Source organism: Aphelocoma coerulescens, chromosome 3 (genome assembly GCF_041296385.1).
Source record: "Aphelocoma coerulescens isolate FSJ_1873_10779 chromosome 3, UR_Acoe_1.0, whole genome shotgun sequence".
In the NCBI taxonomy this organism is placed as follows: Eukaryota; Metazoa; Chordata; class Aves; order Passeriformes; family Corvidae; genus Aphelocoma; species Aphelocoma coerulescens.
Genome location: NC_091016.1, coordinates 32748665 through 32773261, shown reverse-complemented (window position 1 = coordinate 32773261; position 24597 = coordinate 32748665). Strand labels below are relative to the sequence as shown.

The following is a 24597-nucleotide window of genomic DNA, read 5'->3' as shown; positions in this document are numbered from 1 at the left end:
GTATTGTTAGAAGGAGTGAGCTAAGGGCCCCACATCCAGCCATGAGCATATCTTTCTCCCTTTTTCTGATCTACTACAAGGGCTGCTTTTGGTCTCTAGCTTCAGTACAGCTGCCTTCATGAAGATATCATAATTATGCAAAGGCCAATGACAAATTTACAATTTTTAAATGAACTTTGCCATAATTTTTCCAAAAGTACAGGAAAATCTTTATTCCTGCAGGGAAATCACCATGTAAACAAAATATAATTTGTGAAAAAAATAAACACTAGTGGGACTCATCCTGGTCTGACTCAGGATGTATGCACACTGGTGGGAGAGATGGAACTACAGGCTATATGTATTTATCCATGCTATCTTTAGCTAAATGCAAGCGTGACTAGTAAGGGAGGCACAGCCAGGGATGTCAACTGCAGTACTGGCTGCAACCTCCAAAACAGTTTCAGTAGCCAGCTCAGGGCTACCCTGTCTACACTGTTACCTGCTTCCACAGATTTGCAGGAGCTGCAGTCGAACATCTGCACCTGCAAAGCAGACATGTGTCTGCATATCTGGGAACCAGAATAAATTCTCTTCAGAGTCGGCACTATTCTGTCATTAACACTGATGTCAAAATCAGCCTGGTTCAGAATCAGCTATTCTGAGTTCTACTGCTAATAAAAGCAGTGAATCAGACTTATATAAATACTATCAACTAGCCAAAAAAAATATTTTGTAATCTGAATGCAATTCCTGACTGTAAAGTACAGAAAAATCCACTGATATTGCAAAACATTTCTGAAAAAGGTAAAGACATGTAGCTAAATGCATGTATCTATATGTAGTAAGGGGGTGAGGAAAAAGAATTTTTTCATGGATTACTAAGGATGCGACTCTCGGACTTAGTGGTCAGACCTGAAAGAAATACTGAAGGCACCATGAAGTAAGGCTGATTGCATTTCCATTAAAAAAAAAAATCACTGCTAGGAAATCCAGAAAAGTGGTGGCAATGGAAATCTGAAAATCTCAGTTTTTATGAAATTTCCTTTCAAAAAGTAGAAATAAGTGTAAAAATACCACACCACAAAAAGTCTCTTAAATTGCCAGTATCATGTTCAGTGCGAACATGAAGAAAATGCAAGCCTAGTTAGTATTTTCCTCTTGTTCCTTTCCAGTGATAATAAATTCGTTTACATAAGCCACATTTTTTCTAAAGTCACTTTTCTTCCAGCACAGTAAGTTTTGAAGCAATAATATTTGTATGCCTTTCTTTTGAGGGAAGGTGCTACAGTACTAAGAACTGAAATTACATAGTAAATTTGAGAAATGAGCTTTACTCTATTTTTCTGTCCAAGCCACACCTTCAGTATTTTTTTTTGTAAAAAAACCTAACCAAACCAACATGTTTAAGGCTGTGTAAAGCCCACTCAACATTATTTTGTACTGGCTTATTTAACTCATGCAGGTTTAGTTTCTTACAACTGAAAATAGGCAACTGAATTTCAGCAGAAAAGGGTCCGAGCGGCAATGGAAATATAAAACAGTTGGGAGCTCTTTTTGGCTACAAGAAGAACATTAAAAATCAAACAGGATGCAAGAGAAAGACACTCCCTCACTGTTCAGCTACTACTTAGGTTAAAGTGATGGTGGCTGAAACCTGGTACCCACTAATGGCCGACTTATGGCCTGTATCAAATGAATTTGACCAGTTTTCAGAGGAAAAGTACCCATGTCACAAACCTATTACTATAATTAGCAATCTTGATGGTAGTCCTAGTGAAAAGGACAAGGACTCAACGAGCTATGGAAAATGAACCATTCTCTCACATGCAGAGGTGGCTTCTCCAGGTCAGGGGTAAAGCATACCGTTAAAGTAGTCTGAGAAAAGATGTACTGATGCTTTAGTTTCCTAGGCTGTCAACCTTCTACCATTCTGAAGAATTCTGAAACAAATTCATTAAAAAAATCCCTCAAACAACACACAACACAAACAATCAAAGGAATTCTTCCTTTTCCCCCCTGGTTTTTCTTTTCAATTGACAAGTAAGCCAGAAAATGTGATCAGGTTAGGACATAAGAATTATGATAATGGAACATAAAGATCAAGTAAGAAAATATGAGACTTAAAATACAAAAATATAGCCCCATGTATTACAGAGAAAAAAAACCCATCATAAAATAGCTAATGTTGAAGGGATAGTTACAGCAGCCAAGGCTTCCCCTGTACAGTTACTCTAATTTATGGAGGATAGCCTGACAAATGTCGACACTCTTTTCCTTACACTAGTAAAGTATCTCAGCAATCTACAACAAAAGACCTGATTTTACCAGGTTTTATTTCTCATGCAAAATTCTTCATTACTATTATTATTCAACTTCTGTTATTCAGTGTTTGTCTTCCTAGTGTGTCTAGGCAGGTAACTCATATGAGAAAAAACAGGTTAAGTCTCTGATTGTTAAAATTTGAACCATTTCCAAGACCCTCTAAGATGTTCTTGTGATGAATGGCACAAGCTAGAGTAGCTCTCAAATTAGCAGATAAGTAGTTGTGCAGATAAAGACAAAAATTCAAAATTAGAAAAAAGGACAAAAGACACAAAAGCCTTACTTGCTTCAGAATGCATTAGTAGTTTTAATAAGGATTAAAAAAATAGTCCCAATTAGCAGATGAACAGCTACCAAGAATCCCTATCTACCCACCTCTTCTTTTCATATTTTAATTTAAGTTTCAATCTTTGAAAAGCATTATCATTGGAAAGTATACAGGTTCAGGTAAAGATTTTGTCTGGAGGCTTATATGACTTTTTCTATGACATTAAGAAACCAAGTTCATTAACACATTAACAAAAGGCATCATCAGGATGTTTCTCTGCACCTTGATCTCAGTTTGAGATTCCTTAGTTTTGTATAAAGATTAAGAAGATGGATTTTAATCTAGTGATAGTGGCAATGTGTACACCTATCATTACAACTCCTCTGAGGAATCTTGCAAATTTGCCTGCTATAATTTCCCCATCCTTCTTATTATATTCTCACAAGGCTGCTCTTATTTCTCCACCTTCCTTCACCTTCTGCCTTTCTTACTTTCACTGCTTCACTTTGCTTTGTATTCTTATCCATTATCTCATTCCCTACAGTGCATATCTGGTTTGAAGGGACCCAAGTTAAGCTTTCAACTACAGGTACAACCATTTTCCCTTTCCTCTTAGATTTCTAAGCATCTCTAATGTGATATTTACAATTGCCAATGGACACATTCTTCTAACAATGTCCTTGCAGGTTTCGGTAACTTCCGTGTCACTTACCTGCTCTTGTCAAGATATACTAATGATTTTTCTCAGCTAGGCTTAATATCTGCACTTTATCCTCCTGGACATTTCTTGTCTCTTAAACCAAATAAAATCTTGCTCTTTTCTAAATTCCACTGTTTTCTGCTTGGGTTCTTTTAATTGTCTTACAATTTTGAAAATGTTCTCTTCTCAAGATTATCTTCAAACATTTCCCACATTTGTGATAATTTCACAATGTTCTACCTCAACCTTTTCTTCCTCTGAACTTCGTTTCTGGGCTATCTCATCCATAAAAGCTAAAAACCTACTCATTTCTCTACTTCAGACTGTGCATACAGACCCTTTAATCAGTATTTTTCAGAGCCTCAGTGAGTGAGAAGCTCACTGCATCTAAAGTACCAGAAAGCATTGTAACCACATTTTATGGATCCCTTTGGATATAACCATTAATTCTAGTCTGTAATCTAGGCTCAGCTTAGAGCTTTCTCTGTATCTGCATAACTCAGCTCTGCTGCTTATTCTCTCTTCATAGTACCTCTAAGAGGTTTCTTACCAATCCACTCAACCTTTTGACCATGTCATCATCACTTACATCTAAACATCACAATACTGTTCTCTCTGCTCTTGGAAAATGCAAGCTTGTGTCTTGGGGTGACTTCATGATGTGTATCCCCTATCGCCGCTCTATGCCCAGACATGATTCCTGTGACTTTCTGTGCCTTTAAAACTGGGTGCGAGAGAAGGAAAAAAAAGGCAGACAAACTTTTCAAAGCAGCTTGTGCTCCGAGGACACAGACATAGCAGCTGCTGCTCCTGAAGAGCGGAGAAAAGCACCTTCCGGCTTTTCCCAGCTCTTGGCTCCTTTTCTCAGAAGAGATGGAGAGTTAAACTCCTTTGTTTCCCTGGGACTTCAGCTTCTTCTTCTTCTCTTCTGGAACTGTTGAGAACACCAGAACTCACCAGGAGAGCTTTCCACTGAGGCCTGGAGGGGCCTACATTGGACCCAGCTCCAGAGAAAAGAGAGAGAGAGAGACCACACCCACAGAAAGGACTGACATCTTCCCAGGTTTCTCTCCACAGCAAGAGCTTTCATTATTTGGCATTATTCTTTTCCCACTGTGCATTGTGTCTGTTAAATAAATAGTTTTTTTCCCTTTCACTTTCCTTCAAGAAAATTTTTTCCTTCCCAAACCCAGTGGGGGAGGGATGGCTGTAATCTGCACTCTATCAGAGGACGTTCAAATTCAGACGTTCCTCCGAATTTATCTCAATCTGGGACAGCTTGCCATATCAATATTCATTCAGCAGGCTGCTGTAAAGGTTGTTTTCCTTGCCTACAACCCTGATCTTGTCATCTTTCTCTGTACTCCTCCAGGTAAGTTGCAAGTTGTCGTTTCCAAATGCTTCACAACAGTTCACTTCCCTATTTTTCATCTCTCATTCAATATTGAAAGGAGAAGTCCCTTCTTTAATCAGCCCTAATGTCAGTCTACATCTTCCACTTAACTTTTCAAGCAAGCACCTGTACAATTTTCTTCTGCTACTTTATCCATAACATTCACAAACTCACTCCATTGTCCTTGAAACTGTCCTTTAAAACAGCACCTTCAAAAACTGAGAAGAGGCTCTTGTGCCTCCAACTCTGCCTCTCATGCTGACTTCAGTTATCCTTATTATCCTTCCTCACCATATCTATCTCTGGTTTTAGGTCACAGATTTTCTAACACAAGCTGCCTTTTTGCTCTGTGTTTACACAGTATCTGGTACAACAATTCATGATGAAACCTCAACACATTAACATGGTAATATGAAAAAAGAAAAAAATCACCACACCCAGCTATGGGCCTCTTCAAACTTAGATATTCTATGATTCCATGATCCTATCTAGGTTTTCCTGCCTAAAAGTTCCTTTTTCAAAGTGTATTATTAAGTTACACACGTGCCTTATTCCTTATTCTAAGAACATATTTTCTCTCTCTTATTTCGTACAACATATTTGGCTAAAATTCAGATGGGAACATTACAGCTTTGTCTTCAAAACTAACAGTCCTAACACTTACACATTTGCTGTGTATCAAAAGCTACTAAGTTTTTGGGACATAATTAATGCACTGCATGTAAATACAACTGTTGTAGAATAAATTTTTTCATTTTGTAGACACATCACAAGCCAACATTCAGCAAAAGTGTGGCTATTTATTTAAAAGAAGTGAGAATATCTTGTATGAAAAAGATATTAATAAAAAATCACCAGTTGTGTTTGTGAATTTGCCTTTTCACATCCCTCCTCTATATCCCTATAATCTAAATCAGCCTTTATTTGGAAACTGACTACTGTTTTTAGCCAGCGCCATGCAGTACATTCAGGAAAAAAAATTGATGGTTCTCAAATTCTAATTCAGAATGATACGGTATAAAAAAACCACACAATTTCAAAGTGCAAGACAGCATAAGCACATAGGACACCACTGTACTGATAGGATCAGACTTGTGCAAAAATATGAAGGAAAAGAAGCCTCTTGCTCTACGGAAAATAATCTACTCATAGGGAGGATAATCAAGGGAATCAGAAGAAAAAAACCCAAGAATGTGACATGAACAAGGCAGGTCCAGAAGGACCAAATGGAGGAAGAATTAAAAACAGCAGAGACAATGTAGCTCACAGGTGTTTAAATTCTCAGGGCAGAAGGGACCACAACACACATCCAAGATTTCAAATTTCTGTATCAAGCCCATATATCTCAGGAAATTAATACATGTGTTTCAGGAAGATTCAAACACATTCACTGCTTAAGAAACTATCACTCCCCATGGAAAGATGTTCTAATGTATTATCATTCTGTCAAATCTCATTTTTTTCTAGACTGAATTTGCCTTGCTTCAATTTCTATATCTTGTTAGGTACTTGTAAACTAGATTAAAGACTGATCTTCTATTAAAGATTTTTTTTTCTTCACATGAGACTTTCAGATCAAAATCAATTCATTTCTTAACAATCAAGTAATTTCTTTGACAAGTAAATGGAGCTCTTTAACTCTCTCATTTCCAAACCCTGATTCACTCTTCTGCCCCTTTCCTGAACCTCATCCATTTTCAGTATCCTTGGTTAATGTTTGAATAACTATTAACTGAGTGTTAATGAAATAAACAAAGACAACACTGTAAACATCATTTTGTCAAAATTTAAGTTTGTCATGGCAAAGATTAGTCCAGAGTGCCTGTGAAGGAGAGAACCTACTGGAAGTGTGCAAGCTGTACTTGATGACTGCCTACTAATGTAGAGCCAAGTTAGACAAGGAAGGGTAGACAAAGGTACAATGGTAACAACATAAACCAGGAAATAACGTAGAAGGTGGCTGAAATGATGGATACAAAAATGGAATGGAACAAATGAACTTTGACTCTAACATCTCAAGCAAATTTTCCTTTAAAGCCCTGGGAAGAATGATCTAAACCTGCTCATATCAGTGTTTTCCCTCTAATCTTTTTGTGCAGCCCAACAGAGTACAAGAGGAATTTACCAAGAGCAATTTTTTTAAGCTAAGAGACTACCATGAAATAGTCAAAGATCTCAGGAAGAATGATTTAAAATTATGCAATGTGATACTTTTACACCTTACTTTTTTCCCTGTTATTCCAAACTCATAGAAATTTTTTACAAAGCTTGATAACTTTTAAATTTTTCCTCCTTATGTATTCTTATCTGGCCTCATAAAGAAGACAGACAAAGCTACAATGCAATTTAAAATACACTTAATTAAGTCAACACAACTGTGTGAAATACACAAATAGGAGAGGCTTGGAAGTTTGTGAAAGTCAGCTGATATAGTTAAATGGTATAAAAGATTATTTGATTATTCCTCCAAAAGCTGAAGTTGCACCCAACTGAGGAAAGAATCACAAACTTGCAAAATTAAATATAATAACAAAATCAGGCAGGGCAAAAATAAGGGAACTCTTCCTTTTGTGCTAAATCTTCCTGCCAGCTGATAATTGGGATACAGAATGGGCACTCACAGAGGATAAGAACATTTCAGAGAGGTGAAATTAATTCTTTGCATGCAAAATATTCACTTCACTGTAGAAGAAACTGAAGACATTTCACCTCAGAAGCCTTTATTGATATATCTTCTGTAAAAGAAAGTCATGTTTTATAAACATTGAGCCCTTCAAAGGCATTAGCAAGTATGCAGATAAGGGCCATCTGGGTAAGACAGCCTGCCTCTGATTCCAAAAAGCTATTGGCAAAGACCCTCACTATCAACATTCTAGGAAAATAGACTGTCACTGAAGAAGAGTCCTGACATGGCTAAATAATAGAACAAAAGACAGGGAACAGGGTAGTAGCAAATGGTCAATTCTCACAGTGGAGGGACATAATCAGCAGAGTTCCCCTGGGATATGTTCTATTCAAAATGTTTACAAGAGATGAGCACCGAGGTGGCAAAGTTTGCTGATGGTAAGAAGTCATTCAAGACAGTAAGGAAAAGAGCAGACTGTGAAGGATTGCAGAAGGATGAAGTAGTTGGACAATAAGATGACAGATTAAATTCAGTGTGGATAAATGCAAAGCGCACAATGGAAAAAATAATTCTCACTTGATACAGAAAATGAAGGTGTCCAAACTGACCATCACCGGAAAGTTCCTGATGTTGTGACAGACAGTGTCATGAAACTATTAGCTCTGTGCTCAACTGCAGTGAAAAAAGCAAATCACTGTTAGGCATTTTTAGAAAGGGAACAAAAAGTGTAATTATTGCACTACATATACCTATTTATGCACACTTTGAATGCAGTACTGATCACAGTCATCTAAAAATAATGAAAAAAATTGAAACCGGAAAAGATACAGAGCAGGGCAAGTATGATCAGAGGTGTGGAATGCTTTGCACCTGAGTTGAGTTTTCTGTGATAAAGATCTACAACTTCAGAATGGACATGAGCACACAAACCATTCTTCCCACATATACATGAAGTGATCAAATTAAGTGAGCAGGAAGCAGCAGCCTTTTCTTCCTAACCAAAGAGCAGGAAATGTTCCTTTTGGCAGCTTCCTCCTTACCAACAGATGCTGTCATGCAAGAGTGTCACTTGAGGAGACAGGAAAAGTAGTTGGAAGAAAGGGATTCCTATAGGGTTGCTAAGGTGACAAACACAGCGAATTCAATAAAATGTTCTCCAAAAGTTTGAATTTACCAACACTCAGGACATTTTGACAAATGAAACCAGAGAGAGAGTCTTTATTAAGTCTGTTCCATATTGATGGAAGCTGCTACATGACCAGTTGATATCAGGAAAGTTATGAAGTTGACATATTTGAAGAACATTGCAGTAAGGTAAAATATTCACTTTGCAATTACAAAGAGGCAACTAATACAAGAACAGAATCAGGACAATATAGTTCAGTGCTTTATCACTGAAATCTCATCCACTGTTATGCTTGATGTCATTTAGTATTTTGAAAGACTATTTCATTATGGATTTAGTTCTGGATGCTTGTAATTGCATTACATTGGTAAGGAACACTAAAATCTCGGATAAAATTATAACCTCTCTGTTAGTCTTTAAGCAGAAGGAATTTTCCCTTTTGGTTACATGGTCATTCATTCTTGATGTGGGCTGTCAACATGAATGTGGAATGAATAAAGAGTATATGATACACTATTACTAATCAAACCAAAGGGTGCACAGCCACAAGCATTTCTCTTACTGGCTTGGTATTACATGTCCTTGTTTACATCCTCATGTGAAAACTAATCTCTCTGAGGCAACTCTTAGCAAAACAATAGACTTGTCCACAGCTAAAACTCCACAGGTCCCATATCAGCAGTTAGAACACAACTTTTGTTCTTAACAGATTTCCATGTTCTAGGACAAGGGAATCTGAAGGAAGAACAAATTCCCTAGTCGGTAGGACAGACTGAGTCTGTTAACCTGCAGGATATATTGCAGGCCTTCCTCTTCAGTAAAGTTTTTCCATTATGACATTTGTAATAACACCGATTTTTCAAACTTCTACTACCCAAACAGATGTTTCAGGAAGATTTACCCATTAAAACAAAGAGAAGATAAAGAGCAAGGATTCCTTGACTTTGTTATTGCTAATTTATTGATTGGTGGACCTGTTAAAAGAATGATATAATGCATGCCAAACCAATAACAGCTGATACTACAAAGAACGCTGTCAGGATAGATCATATGCTAAGTTATAGGGGAAACAATAGAATTCATGGATAATTTCTGAACTGTGACAAAAATAAAATTGTTAAACCCATACATGGTATTAACACCCTTCCCTATGGCAAGACATTACTAGTAACTTGATAGTATTACTGTACCTATTTCCAGTAAACATAAGTGAGAAATCCTGGGCATATTCATGAAAAATAAAATAGAATTTTATATCCACTGCAAAGTAAACTGTTTACTAAATATCTATTATTAAATTATAAAACATAATATGACAAACTGCCAGTTTGGCTTACATTACTGTATTTTTAAACAATAATTAAGAGTTGGCAGAGGGCTACATAAGTGCTCATTTACTGCATTTTGTATAAATCTAAATAAATAAATGTATAGCAGGTCGTCTAAATCTAACTTGTCTTGGCTGATACCAGATTGTTCCTTTTTGTTCCATACAGGTTTTGGCATATTTTCTAAGCCTAGACTTAAATATCCAGAACAGTCACAAACTGACTCTCATAATTTCTGCTCCTGTGCAAGGAAAAGAGTGCAAGATCCTGACATAAGACAAAGGTGCTGTGAGAAGGGTCTATTCCTAATTATCTTTCATATGGAAAGAATCTTTGCACTGCCCACTGTGAAGTTGCAATACTGGACACTTTCTAAAGGACACTTTACAGCAAAAACCACACCTTCTCCAGATTAAATTGATGCTCAGAAAGTCACTTACATACATCACTATATTAATTTGCCTGCAAGACCTGATCAATATAAAAGAAGTCACTGAATATCACTTTGCATGCCAGTGTTGCATTCTGCCTTCCAAAACACTATATTTTCTTCATTTTATTGTGGGGTTTTTTCCTCCTTTTTTTTTTTCTCCCCAAAACCATTATGTAACTAAGGTTTTCATTAGCAGGAAAAGTGAATCAAGGTTACAGTAATATTTCAGACTTTACATCAGCCTTTTAGTTCCTTCAAGGCATTAAGAAAGGATCATATCACTTTGTTGCTGCGTCACAAGTCATTACTGAATCTGAAGGACTGATCAATCCATTACAGAGTCATTTGAATACTTATTTTGTAAAACTTTATACTGTTAAAATGAATCTGCAAAAGCCTTAAGAATGTAGAATTAAAAAGCAAGCATTTATTATAATGAGTCTTATGTTTTCATATAGTACTTACCATAATTTTGTAATTTAATAATTTTATTTATGCAAATAAGGCCTCAGATGCTATTGCACTCAATAAGTTAAACAATTGACATCTTTACTCCTTAAAATGCAACATTTTATGACGTCTAGATATGTTTATTAATTAGTGATTATTAACACCCAGTAAACAACATCATGTCTTGTAAAAACACAATCTTTCTTCACAGCATGAGGCTGAAATCTATTATTCACTGATTCCATATGCTGAAATACACTCAAATGATCACAAATGACCTTAAGCATTAGATAAATGTAAATGAGGACAGGGTAGAAAATGTGCTTTTGATTGATATCTAAAAGACCAGGTTTGAAGTCTTGACAAGGGATGAAATCTGAAATCTCACACAAAGTATAATGTAATTGGAAATCTAAAAAAATCTAAGCTTCTGGATGGACACAGCACACAGCCTCTCCTCTGCAGAGTGTCTGAGGCTGCTCACAAGAGGTGTTCAGAATATGGAACCTGAAAGACCATTCCTGGGATCCACATGGCCTTTGTCTACTTGGCAGGCTCTTATTAGGATGCAGAGATGTATCTCTAAGTTATATGCACACATACCCTAATGAAGGCAGAATTTTTCTAGCCCTAAGTGCTCACTTAAACGAACTTCTCTACACAGAATGGCTACATAGGCATAGGGTTAAATGACATGAATGATAGCCATTAAAATTGTATGGGTTTAACCCTCTGTGTGAGTAAGCTTATTCTGCACTAACACTTTGCCTTTCTCAGCCCTTTTTCAGCTTTACTTTTGTCAGTTTTAGAAGGACTGAGTGCCCTTCTGCACAGTGAGTCATCAAAAAAAAAATTTAGACACACAAATAAGAGTGTACTATTTGCTCTTGGGTAACCATTTTCTAATTCTTAACCTTATACCACAAATATGAAGTGCTTTATAATCTACTTTTAAAGTACTAGAAGAGATGAATACACTGTGCTTGGTTCCCATGTTCCCTTTCTGTCCTCACAGTGACAACATATTAATGATCACACAGACAGGATGACCAAAAAATCTCCCATGGATGCTCCAACAGGGGCTACCTCAGGGGCAAATGGGATTTGCTGCCACCCGGAATTCTCAGAGCTATTTAAAATGAAATGTGCCAGAGATTTAGGTACATTCATAGCAAATCTCATTTTCAGTACTATGGGTAGTGTTGACTCCGAAGCAGCCAAATTTCAACCGTGCACTAAATCATAGGTTGAAGAGACATATTTAAAAAAAGATAAAAAGGAAAGAGAGGTTATGTCACCAAGGTTAGCCATACTGTATTTGCTAATTTTTTTAATACTTCTAAATTTCTGCCTTGCATCACTTAAATTCTTATATTATATATACACCTGTGTCAGCATCAGTAACACAGGTCACACTTTCACACTTCTTCATACATTTCACATCCACATTAATACAGAAGTACATGCAAGAATCAGTAAAAAAGTTTAGTAGAATCTTACCAGCTTGACACTTTCTGAGCCTTAAATACTCCAGCATTTTGGTTTCTTGTGATGATCTCATTTACATCTGCAGTATAATTGTTAAGAATTATCTACAAAACCAGAGCAACAATAAAAATAATAAACCCAACTCTTTTGCATTTCTAATGTCTTCATAACATTCTTATTTGTTTGTTCTTCTTAATCTGTGCAAAGAGTCAATCTTTTTTTCAGAAACATACATTTTATATTGTACTCTAGCACATCAGCCTTATATCTACACAGCAATTCGCTCTAGTTTCCTACCACTATTTACTTTTTCATTTAAGGAATTTCTAGCCCTGTAGCTATAGAGGGAAGTGAAAAAATATGCCCCATACCTCAGATATATTTAAAGGCACCTATTTACAAATATAAGAATTAAAGCCATGGAGAACTGAATTTTTTTCACATAACCACTAAATGTCCAGTTTAGTTTGTGCTGCTTTTCACCTTTCACTGAATCACTATACCCAATGCTGAGAAAAGCTGAAGGCTTATGTATTTTGAGAACCTACCCACAAGGCACACACCTATGTTCCTGGTGAATCCAACACACAACAGGAGCTCTTTAACCTATAGGCAAAGGAGTTTCCAGTCCATTTGCTTTCTTGAGAATGGTTTGGAACCAACTAAAAAAGAGTGCAAAGCAATAAATGCCTTTTCTTCCCCTCAGATACCATGACAGGCCCTCAGCCTTGTGTCTCAGCTTCTTGTAATTTGGAAGTTCATGTCACAAATTTGGGTTGCCATTCAGGCAGGTTAAAGCAAGGGCTATCAAGGAAAAGTTTCTGGGGGAGCTGAGCCTAGTCATCTATGGCTAGAAAGACAACCTTCATAATCAACCATTTGTGGTTAGTGAGAAGGCACTGAAAGGAAAAGGTGTAGCAAGTCAGTGAAAACTATGAGAATATTAATTGTTACTCAGTGTGAATCCATACATATCTGAATGGTTCACTTTCAAAGGTAAATAATTATCTTAAACATTTTTGGTAAAGATGTAGAAGAGCCCTCTTTTTTATTTAAGGTATGGGAAATCTGATGCTAATTAGGAGGATGTTTCTAGGTCCACAAAATATGTCAGAGCTTTCAAAAGTGCTCTTATAAGAAAATGGAATATGAGAGTCAGGCTAATTTGAAATATCACTGATACATCTTTTTCTTTTATTTGATACATCTTTTTCTTTGCTTTGTTGAAATCACATAATTGGCCTTCCTAACAGAGTTGGTTATTTAAGAAAAGTTATTTCAGGAAAGACTCTATCCAAACATGGGAAAAGACAACTGGTATTTTGTGAAGTCAAAAACTAGAAATGGAATGACAGAAAACTGGTTTAAACAAATGTCTGTAGCTTGGATGTGCCTTTTAAATCTTTTTCACAATATGAGGAGTAGCAAATGAATGGTCTATACCTGTACAGCAAAAGGAAGGCGTAAATAACTTCATGAGCAAAGCATGCTGCTTTTAAGTAGGGGCAGAAATAATATTGTTGATAAATTAGCTACACTGCACTTAAATTATATGACTGAGAAAAACTATTAATAATGGTTGTAAACATGTTAACACTAGCTTTTTAAAATTATTTATGAGCCCATGTTTTCGGGCATTCAGGCTAAACATGACCCTTCTAACCTAAATTTCCCAGGACTGTTTAAAGATCCATACACTGTATTTTAATGGCCATTATAGTGCACTGCAACAATGTTTTGTATTATTGATGCTTTCAGACAGTAGTTCAAGTCACCAGTGCATGGTGTGAAACAGAGCTAAGGCAGAAAGTACACAGCCTCTCTGAAACAGGAGACAATTTTTACTAAAAAGAACCTCATCCTTGGATTTGGACATGTCAAAGTGAGTAAAGATACTTCCAGTGTTTTGAGGAAATAAAATTTGATGTTCATGACTGACTTACGACACAGATATTAGCTAAGTTGGAAAATTTGTATCTGAATGCATATCACCCATAATTACAATGAGGGATGAATCTGATAACTTTGCCCATGTATATCTTTATTATTATTCTCTTGAAATGTCTATATTTTTAATCCTGATACTTTCCTTATTTAAATGATACTGAAAGAATTTAGATAAAACACACTAAATCAACAATAAAGTTCTGAACAAGGTAGCAAAAGGAGTAACATCTGTCTCGATTTTATTGATTTTGCAATATAAATTATCTATTTAATCAATTAAAACCTGCTCATGATAAGCAAAAGGAGTTAGAGTGAAGTCTTTTAAACGGTCTAGCAGCTCAAACCATAATGTCCTTTTAAAAACCTCCATAAACATCATACATAAGATCATTGATTAATATAAAATATAGCAATATATTTCACAGTGAGAGGGTTAGAATGACAACAATTATGTGAAATTGACTAATTCTTAAATTTTTTTTAACTTCTAACGTTTCAATAACATGTCCTATTATAGATACTGAAAACATACAGAGTGAATACTTCACGTGGCAGTATGAAATGGAGACTAATAGGAAGCACGTCAAAAATTAAAAGAAAAAACAAATCCTCAAAAGCTTGAGATTTCACAAAGCAAAGCTGTTAGTTATGCTCACTGAATAGTGATAGCAACAACAAAAACAACAATAATTATGATGATGTTGATAATACAAAGGCAGATTCTCAGATGCAATGCACTATTGCCAGGTCGATTTTCAATTACATTTCACTGATGTATTCATTTGTTTCTTAATGTGCTCATCTTGCCCATTAAGAATAATTAGCAGGCTTGCTTGGTGATTTCCTGGCTTCTGACAGGGATTTTTTTCTTTTTTTGTTGACAACCACTTTTACTTTTTGGAAAGTAATTTTTGGATATTATAGTATGACTGGCATGTAATTTAAGCTTCCTAAGAAATTTAAAGGGAAGATGTAAACAGTAATTTTAAAACAAGATTATTTTAATCTAAAATACCTACATAAGAAACATAATACTAGGCATTAACTATTCCTGAAGAGCAGAATCTAGAAAAGAAAACAGTATTTTATCCCACATTACCTTAATTTGGTATGCTAAACAATTAAAAAATACCATCTGTAATAATAAGAACTAGCAAAAATACATCATTTGTCATCAGCGGCACTTGGGGCAAACGCCATTTCCAGTTACACCTAAAATTCTATACTGATTTCAGTGAGTCTGCTGTGGCTGAAACAGATCTAAATTTAGCCTAAACTTCTATTATAGTCAGTCACTACAGAAAAGAGTGCAAAAGAAAATTACCATAACATACATCATAAAATTACTACTGAAGCCCATAAACCATATAAAATGCAACATAAATTTTATTATGTGCACTTTCAAGGCTACATTTCACCTACATGGTAAAGTTCTTAGCCTGCTGCACTTTGGCACCCTGCTAATATTAAGCCCATTGTAAAATCCAACACAATAAAAGCACTTTGAATGCTGAGCCTTCGGAGCACCAAATGTTAAAAAAGAAAAATAAATTCCTGTTAGAGCCGTCCACCAATCGCTTCCCTGAAAGGGATTCACTGTGTGAATACAGATGAAGACCTCTTGTAAGACTTTTGGGAACAGAAGACATTTCTAAAACATATTGTGAAAAACTAAGGTGTGATAATTAGATAACATTAACTGTATCTTTTTCAGGAATAAAAGCACTTTTATTTGTTTAATTCCAAAGACTGAGTGAATACTTTAGCACTCACCAATTTCCCTTGTTATAAAAGTCTTCTACATTTCAAAAAAGTTCAGGTATGTTTATGGAATCTGCTATGCAAGACATTTGCTGACTTGATGATTACTGAGCCCACCTGAAGCTTTTTTGTGGGTAAAATGACCTTTTGTTAAATACCTATGCTTCTACACAACATGAGTCTGGTTTTTTAGGCTAGTTTTGAAACACTTCTTTTTCTCCCACATTTTTAATCTTTATAATTACATGGAAGAAAGATTGGAAGGGGTGGTGCTGATTAAAATACACAGAATAATGAATACTTCCTCCTCAGGACACAAGTCTTAACACCCTAGAATTTAACAAAATAAGAATCCCTGGAACACAGGTGAGAACTTGCCTTTTCAAGAAAAAAGAGACTTTTAGCAGGCTTACTTCAAGTCTTAACAGATATGATCTAGGATTGCCTGTTTTTAACATGAAATTGTTCGAGTGTTGTCAGCAGTTATAGTTACCTCAGTTACCTCAGAGAAAGTCTTTTTTAAAGGTAGTAGCTAAAATTATTACACTGAAATGTCTCCTGCTTTAAGAGGCATCAGCAACTGCAATTTATTTAAGCCACAGATTAGTTTAACTCTTCATTTTTTTTTACCAAGCATTCACTATGTTAGTTCTCAAATACACACAAAACTCAAATAGAAATAATTCTGATGCTGCAGTGGGCAAAACCTGAAAAATTAGCCTGCCTTAAAATGTAAATGGAAAGATTATCCAGGAACAAAAGCAAATAGATATCTTCCTTTTTTTCCTCTCAGTTTCTAAGGGCTATTAGTATTCACTGTATATATCTGTTCTTGTTCTCTGCTGATATTTAATGTGGCCACAAATTATGCTCACTCATTCTCTTGCTTAGCCCAAGTCCAGTTCAATTTTCTGAACTATATGTTCCTATTAGAAGGGCATAATAGCAATTTATTCTAATATAAGAAATACAATGAAATACTTTCTACAAGGGACAGAGGAGTTTTGCAATCTTACATCAAGAGAAATAATGATAAATTGGTAATTGATTAAGCAGACTAAATGGGTAATTTGTAGGCAGTTATAACTTAGCAGCAACAATGAAACATTTCAACATATACTGGAAAAGCTCTGACAATATATGAATGCTGGGTATGTTTTAAGTATCTGAAAGTAGGAAAAAACCCCTAGCTCTTAGGCAAAACAGATAGATGAAGGGGAGTTAATGATTTGATTCCCTGCTACACGTCCTGTAACGTGCAGCATGCACACATGAATCTTCCAGCACTCAACCACAAGACAAATATTTACTACTGTACATGCTCTATACCAACACGTGCATTTTTAATTAATGGAGAAAATGTGGCATTTATTATGGGTGAAGCTGCTGGTCTGTTCAAGATATTCCACATCTGTTTTTTAATTACTTATGTGGGGACTTTTTCTTAATATGCCCCATGCTGTCTGTCTTTATATCGATTGTTACTCAGCCAGTAAAAAGGAACGAGCACAACAAACCAGTTTTCTATCTGAATAAGGATACTTTTGATGGCCTTTTCATTTCCATCAGTTAACAGAACTTCTTTGACATCTGCAGAAATAGCAACCTGAAAAAAAGAGCACAGCAAACAATGAGCAAATATGCTTGTCTGTGTGGAAGTGAAGACAGGAGTGACAAGCCTTCAGTATCATGCTTCCTCACCTATTTCTCTGTAACAATCTTCAATCTTTTTTCATTTTATGTCTGCATTATTTTAATCATTCAATCAAATCAGTCAATACTTTTATCATTCCATTTGCGGGAGCCTCTATCTTGCTATCATTCTGTTCCGTAATTGCATTGTGACAGCCGATGATGGTATTCTGAGAGGCTTTCATTTGCGGGCTTCTGTTTATCTAGTAGAGCCATCATACAAGGCTGTCACTCTGCCTTTCAGCTTGCTTCTGTCTGACTGCCTGATGCCCTTCATATAACTTTGCATTGCAGGCAGATGGCTTTGTAAGGGTAATTTTTTTGTGAGCTTTGACATGCTCGCACATTGGGCTGTAACCTCGACACATTGTATAAGAGCGACAGGTTTGTCAAATGCCAATCAGTGTAACAATATGCTTTTATTTGTAGAGACATAAAAACTTGTCTAATGCACTGCACTGCTACATAATATCTCCTGAATACATGACTCAGAACCCAGAGAATGGTGAACGACTCTCCTGAATGGCCAATCTAATTCAAAAGAATCTAATTACCGAGAGCTCTGGATCATGTTTGTTGGTGTAATAATGCAGGCAAAACATTAGCAGCTATATCATGGTGCTCCAACTGTGATTCGCCAGGCTATTCCTGTATCTTAGCAAATGGGACTATAATCTGAAAAAAAAAAAAAGCTTCGGCTATGGCAATGAAAGACAGACCGTACGTGGCCTGGAATGTCACAACAAAAGATATTGACTACACCGAGGTAAAATGTTTCTGCTCATCGAGGCAACCATAAAATCAATATGATACGAAAGCAAGTCAATCTAGAAGGTCTCTCAAGACTCTGCAGCTTGACCGCAGCTGAGGCTGTTGACAGTTCTCTGACCCAGCAGTTGGAGGCACTGGAACATTTTTCCTTTTGTTTCTTCCTCTGAATGGGATTGGAATTGAGAAAAGACCTACCATGAGCCCAGCCAAGCATGTCATGCCACCCCCTAGCTCACACACAGCAAGGTCCCTGAAAGAGAGAAAGGAAATGGTAGAACCCATACAAATTAGATGAAAATGGTCAGAGAGACATATATGTTACAAGAACAAATTGCCATCTGCAGTAAGAACTGAGCTACCAGGAAGTTGTAGAGACATGACTAGGCTACCTCATGTCGTTTTGCGTTTTAAAAATAATTATGAAATAGAAAAGTCACAAAGCAGGCAAATCAGTGGGGGTTCCCTCATTAGTGTTCAGAGCAACATTACCACCGCTGAGCTGAAAAATCTGAGAAGGTTCCCTTTTTTCCCTTGTCAATGGCTCTGTCTTTTAGAACTAAACTAGCTAGAGTAGCGAAAGATAATTGTTAGGAAAGGATAACAATGTTAATCCACATTCATTCTTGCAAAAACAGCTAGAGAAGTAAATGGGGAAATTAATATTATTTATATATCTCTCCATATAGTTATGCCTAAAAGCCTTTTTATATTAAAAAGAGAGAAGTTTTAAAGCAAGCTGTATACCACAAAATAATTACACCCGAAGAAATCCGATCCTTCAATTAGCACTTAAAACTGCAAGTGACCTACAAACAATGCTGTTATGAACAACGATGGGAACAGCAAACGGTTAAGCCTCAGAAAACTAAACGAAGTTAGTGTCAAGAGCCTAAACTGAGCCCGATCAAAGGGCTGAATACATGGTCTAAAAGGCTGCTTTTAACTTAGACCATACTGTGCTGTTATTAAGACGCGCATGTGAAATATAATTTGGCGCAGAGAGTGTGCCGGATGGGAGCTTGCAGGGGGAGCCATAAAGAATGTCCTCCAGAGCCATGGCCTGCCCCAGGAGGGGAGGAGGGAGGGATGCTGACCCCGCACCGAAACTGTGTGAAGCAGCGTCTGGGGCAAGGCAGAGCCTCAGTTTAGGAACATGCTGCTTTATAGCAAAATCTGCGGCAACTGTTACAGTTGGCAGGAGGATTCCCATTGAGACACCTCTGACAGGCAGAAAATGGAATTTTAGCTAAACTGTTTGGTTGGGTTTGGTTTTGTGGGTGGTTTTTTTTGGTTGGTTTTTTTTTTTTTTTTGGTTGCTTTTGTTTTGGTGCACCTTTTCTTCTCCCCTAAAACATCAACATCTGAAAGTCTATTTTTATCTGAAAGGGTCACCTCCCTACTCACTCAACACTGATATTTAGAAAGAGCATCTAGGATGCCATATCAGTATCAGTATACAGATGCTGATATTTTGTTCACTGAGGTGAGTGGACTATGCTGTATAACTGTATAATAATGCTTGCTGTCAGGACAGGTTAGATTTATTTTTCTTAGACACCACAAATTTCATTTGAAAAAAGTCAAGTTGTCCTATTTAATCAAAATGAGACGAAAGAAAGACATAGTTTGGAGGAACGAGCTGTATGTAAACCCAATAAGAATATAAAACAAATATGGGAAATTTGCAATTTGGATTTTTAAACAGAATGATTATAGGTTTTTCCTCAAATAAGTTTTAGTTTTTCTAAACCACGTGTATTATATATATTAAAAGTATATACATATGGTTATATATAAGACTTGCAAGGCACTTCCTCCTTTATAAGAATCATACTTACTGAAATAAACACAGAAAGGATCCAGTGTGAGGCTTCTAGTGCATTTTGAACCAAATTTCTATGTACATAGCATATGAGCATACACATACACACATATACACAAAAATATTTATGCATACAAAATTTATTTCACTGTAAAGTTCCCTTACTTGCAAATTTTAAAAGTTGTATCTGTTTCTCAGGCAATCTTTAGTGACATTTATAAATGAGAATAAAATAAGAAACTCTACTCTGGGAGTACCGGCAGAAGGGCATAATCTGGAGAAATCAGGATGTGAAACAGCCCATTTACTGCATGGAAGTTTGCCTGATCGTTGTCTCTGAGTATCACAGCTTGCATACCCAAACTAGGAAAATGCCATCTGAGTGAGCAGCACTGGGAGGTTTGCTGTCAGGAGCCCTGGAGAACAAGCAGAGCATATAAGCACGGGGCTGGAAAGCCAAGTGCTACAGGGACATCACTACAGCAGCAGAAGTCACACAACCAACCTAGGAGGAAGGAGCAGCCAGGTCAGGTGTAGGAGCTGCCTCCTCTAATGGGCTGGGCTGTGTTCAGCTGGTGGATGGGGTAGGAATGAGGCTTTATGGACCAGGGCACACTTTGGTGCCACGTCTTTGATTACAGACAGGAGTCTGAGCAAGTTGCTCATTTGGTACAAGGGGCAGGGACTTACAGTTTGGTCTTTCTGATTTTACCAACACCATATTTACACAAACTGGGATTTTGTATACTGCAAGCTGGTTTACTTGGTATTAGCCTTACACCCTTGCACAGAACACAATTTGTGCCTCGAAATGCATTGTTATAATGGCTTTTCTTGCACCCTATTCATCCTCCAGACAATGCAACTTCAAGGGTTTCCAAGTGCAAATCTCAGTGTACTCAGGGGGAAAGAAAGTGGATGCAGGATGGATTTTATATTTAGATGTTCCTACTGGAGCCTTGATAACTGTCTTCTATAAGTTTAGAAAATGTGAAAAAACTCAAAACTGAATAAGGATGTCTCAAAACTGTTTCACAACACTTAAATACAGGTGCAAATTCCCCTTACTATATGCAGTGATTTTTATGTATTTTATCAGATAATATTTTGCTTGCTTTTCCAACGATGTCAGTTTAAAGAATATCTTATTTTTCCTGACCTTCACAATCAGCACTGATCGATTGGAGCTTCACTTTTGTTTCCCAAAAATCAAAGTGAAATAAAACGCCTTGAGTGGAAATCAAAAGTCTTTGACATATAGCAGAAAGCTTGCTGTGCAATATTAGTACCCAAAGGCAGCTCAGAATTCTTTGTTAAGAGCAACATGCTTTCACCTTGAACATTTTAAATTTAATCTGAAGACTTAAATCATAGCAATCTTTACCATGCAGATACAATAAAACTAAGAGATTGGAAAATATCTTTTCATGTTTAACTCTGTACCTGAATATTTCATTATGCTTTAGGCAGTAGTAAGCCAGCACTTCTTCAGAGGGCCAGAGACCTATAAAACAAAGATATTTGCCTTCTTAGAACATATTTTTTCTGGTCTAAAATAATATTTGAATGCATATTACCATTTACAGACGTCTACCCACTTTTATTTTCTATATTTGCCATAATACCATGGAATAAAGAAAAATAAAAAGAAGACCTATGATTTAAGCATTGGAATTGAGTATTTCATAGATTTCATCACAACTAATGATCAGAAATTTATAGATACATGCACACACACATAAACATACACATATATCTACACATATACATGGATAATCAATGACTTTATATGACTTTAAAAGTCATATAAAATTTAATTCACTTGGGCATTCACATGAACATCAACCTGTTTGTATCAGGCCAGATTCAAGGCCAAATTTGCCTGTTTCTAACAGGAGACAGGAGCCCTCTCATTTTTCATTAGCTACATCATCATCATCATCATACTACAGTCACTCCTTTTCTTTCCAGTTTCTTTTTATTTAGCTCCTTTTCTCTTACTTTTTGTTAGGTCAGGCATCAGTCTGACTGTAAGGGAGACTGACCAGCAACACATGCTAAGGACAAATCCAGGACTAGGGCAATAAAAGTGTGATTTTTAGTTGTGGCTCAAGGAGTTCAGAAGAAGGAGAAGAGGAAATAAAAGTGCTAAGTTCTGCTTAACAGGCACTGAAGGATTTTTCTGGTTGTTCTGCTGGTAAACTTTCCAGAGCTGCACCAGGAAGCATCACAGTTTCACCCTGCTGTATAAAGAAACCCCTCTTCTCTCATTTTATACTTGCTCTCCCTGCCATTTTTGTTTGAATTCCCCTAGTTGTCCTACAGAAATAGCCAGGAGCAATTGCACTTTCTTCACCTAATCTGTATTATTCATTAATTCATTAGCTTCCATCATAAAACTTACACTGGTCATCATCAACACTGACAACTACTTGGAGGCTTCCATGTAAATTTATTCCTTCAAAGCCAGTCTCTCATGAAACTGTCTGTTTTGCCAGACCAGTTTCCCACCTGACTGGAATGTCCAGCTGAAGTGCCGTGGCCCACGGAGAGGGCAGCAAAGATCCTGTGTGCCTTACATGCTCTCCTGCAGGCACCAGACTTCATTGCTGGAGGGAGCCTGAGGAAAACAGACTCATACTCAGGAACTCGAGTTATGTTTGCAAAGGTGCCCAAAGTTAAAGGAGGAAGTATCAAAGGCATATGCAGCCGAATTATCGTTGTATGTGGTTTTCATCTGTGGTTGCTTAGCAAAGAAAAACCATGTTTACATGTCTGTCCACACATAACATCCAGAGTCAGCTTCCCCCCCTCCACCAACACATGACATTAAGAAATGAGACACAAACTTCATATTATGAACTACAGACATTTCAACAGTTCCAGCAAACTTATTTGACATGCAGAGCATCTTTTAGGTATTTCTACACAAGTTGAATTCCATGCAATTTACTATGTGTATCCCTTAGACCACTTCTACCAATTTTTTGTTCTTAAGGCTAAATTTAACAGAACCAGAAGTTTGGGAGGAAAACTGTCATTCTTTAAATCACTTAAAGCCTGATTAAAACCATCATCAATATAATTCTTCCTTTCCATCCAGTAAGTATTCTGAACTACCCTTACTCACAGTGAGAATTAATGAAAATTTAAAGATGTCTTGACTGCATGCAGATGAAGCAAAAGCTAAGACAGGATTTGTCCAAAACCCTGCATATAACTTTTGTATCACAAAGATATTTAAGGGGGGAAAAAAACCCCAGACTGATGATACATATGTATGACAAAACCACTAATGCAATACTTGTATTTGTCCTGTTTATGACAGTTCTGTCTGATCAGGTGGTTTTGAATGTGCTATTTTGCTTAGATTTGCTAAGGGTTAAAATAAAATATTCACACAAGACTACCCATTCTTTAGTGAAACATACACTAAGAATTGTACAGGGTTTTTCATCTCCCTTTGAGCATTACAATGCTTTTGAGCATTGAAATACGCTAAAATGACAGATTTTGCAATAAATATAATAACTGTTTAAATATTTTAGTGTATAACATAAAGAATGTTTCAGTTTGCAGTGACTGGTGTATACTCAAGCAATAAAAGTGGTTTTTTAATATTTAGTGAAGACACGGCTAATTTAATACCATTTATAATACTTACATCTCACATTACAAAAACCCTCACACCCACAAACATAAAAAACTGAAACCCTTTTTATAGCAAACTTCTAGCCTGAGTGAATTTTAAAAATACTTGTCAATTGTAGCAAACATTCTTTAACATCTGACTTTGCAGTATCTTCAGTCAAATGTCTCTCACTTTTCTGCAGTTATTATTGAGAGCACTTTGAATGGTGTCACTGAATCTTTTCTGAGGGGTCACCATTCCTTCCCCTGCTACCACTACAGTGTTGATACTGGCTGGAACTGCAGGTGTATCAGATAGCTCTGTGCTGAGAGAAGGGTAAAGCACCTTTGCAAAGACAATGCTCTTCTTTAGGCAGATGCCAGCAACACACACAGCTCTCCTTCCCGCTGCCTTCCCCCACAGGGAAGGAAGGATCACCTCAGCAATGGTATAAGCATCTGGAAGCTAAAGAAGCAGGAGTCAGGAGGTCTTGCATAAACAAGTCTCAAGTGTGGAAGTGCTCCCAGCTAAGCCATGCAGCCAGAAGCCAGAATACCTGCGTTAATTTTAGTAAAAGGAAAAGCTTCTCGTGCTTGAACAGGTAGCTAAGCCTCTTTACCTTCAAAACAGGGATAAGCTTAAAGATCCATGTGGAGGAGTTTGCATTCTGTCTTCTTCCTCCTCACTCTGACCTACATTCTCCAACACAATGACCTACATTTTGAAGTTGCAAGTATAAGAAAGATAGTTCTGCTTCTGTTAGAAAACATACAGCTGTAATGCAGAAATGCAGAATTCCTGTGAATTAACAACTACCACTATGGTGTGAAAAGCATAATGTATTTCCTGCAAACACA

At 36.7% G+C, this 24597-nt stretch overlaps 1 protein-coding gene across 3 annotated transcripts in view; it reads right to left on the bottom strand.

Moving 5' to 3' along the window:
• Nucleotides 1-24597, bottom strand: part of CAMKMT (calmodulin-lysine N-methyltransferase) — a 217280-nt gene that overhangs the window by 23354 nt on the left and 169329 nt on the right. For all 3 annotated transcript variants that reach the window (XM_069009756.1, XM_069009758.1, XM_069009757.1), the window contains 4 exons: nucleotides 21553-21613; nucleotides 18483-18537; nucleotides 17367-17430; nucleotides 12129-12195 (listed from right to left, as the gene is read on the bottom strand). In XM_069009756.1, the coding sequence (XP_068865857.1) occupies nucleotides 12129-12195; nucleotides 17367-17430; nucleotides 18483-18537; nucleotides 21553-21613 (247 nt within the window). The remainder of the gene's footprint in view (nucleotides 1-12128; nucleotides 12196-17366; nucleotides 17431-18482; nucleotides 18538-21552; nucleotides 21614-24597) is intronic.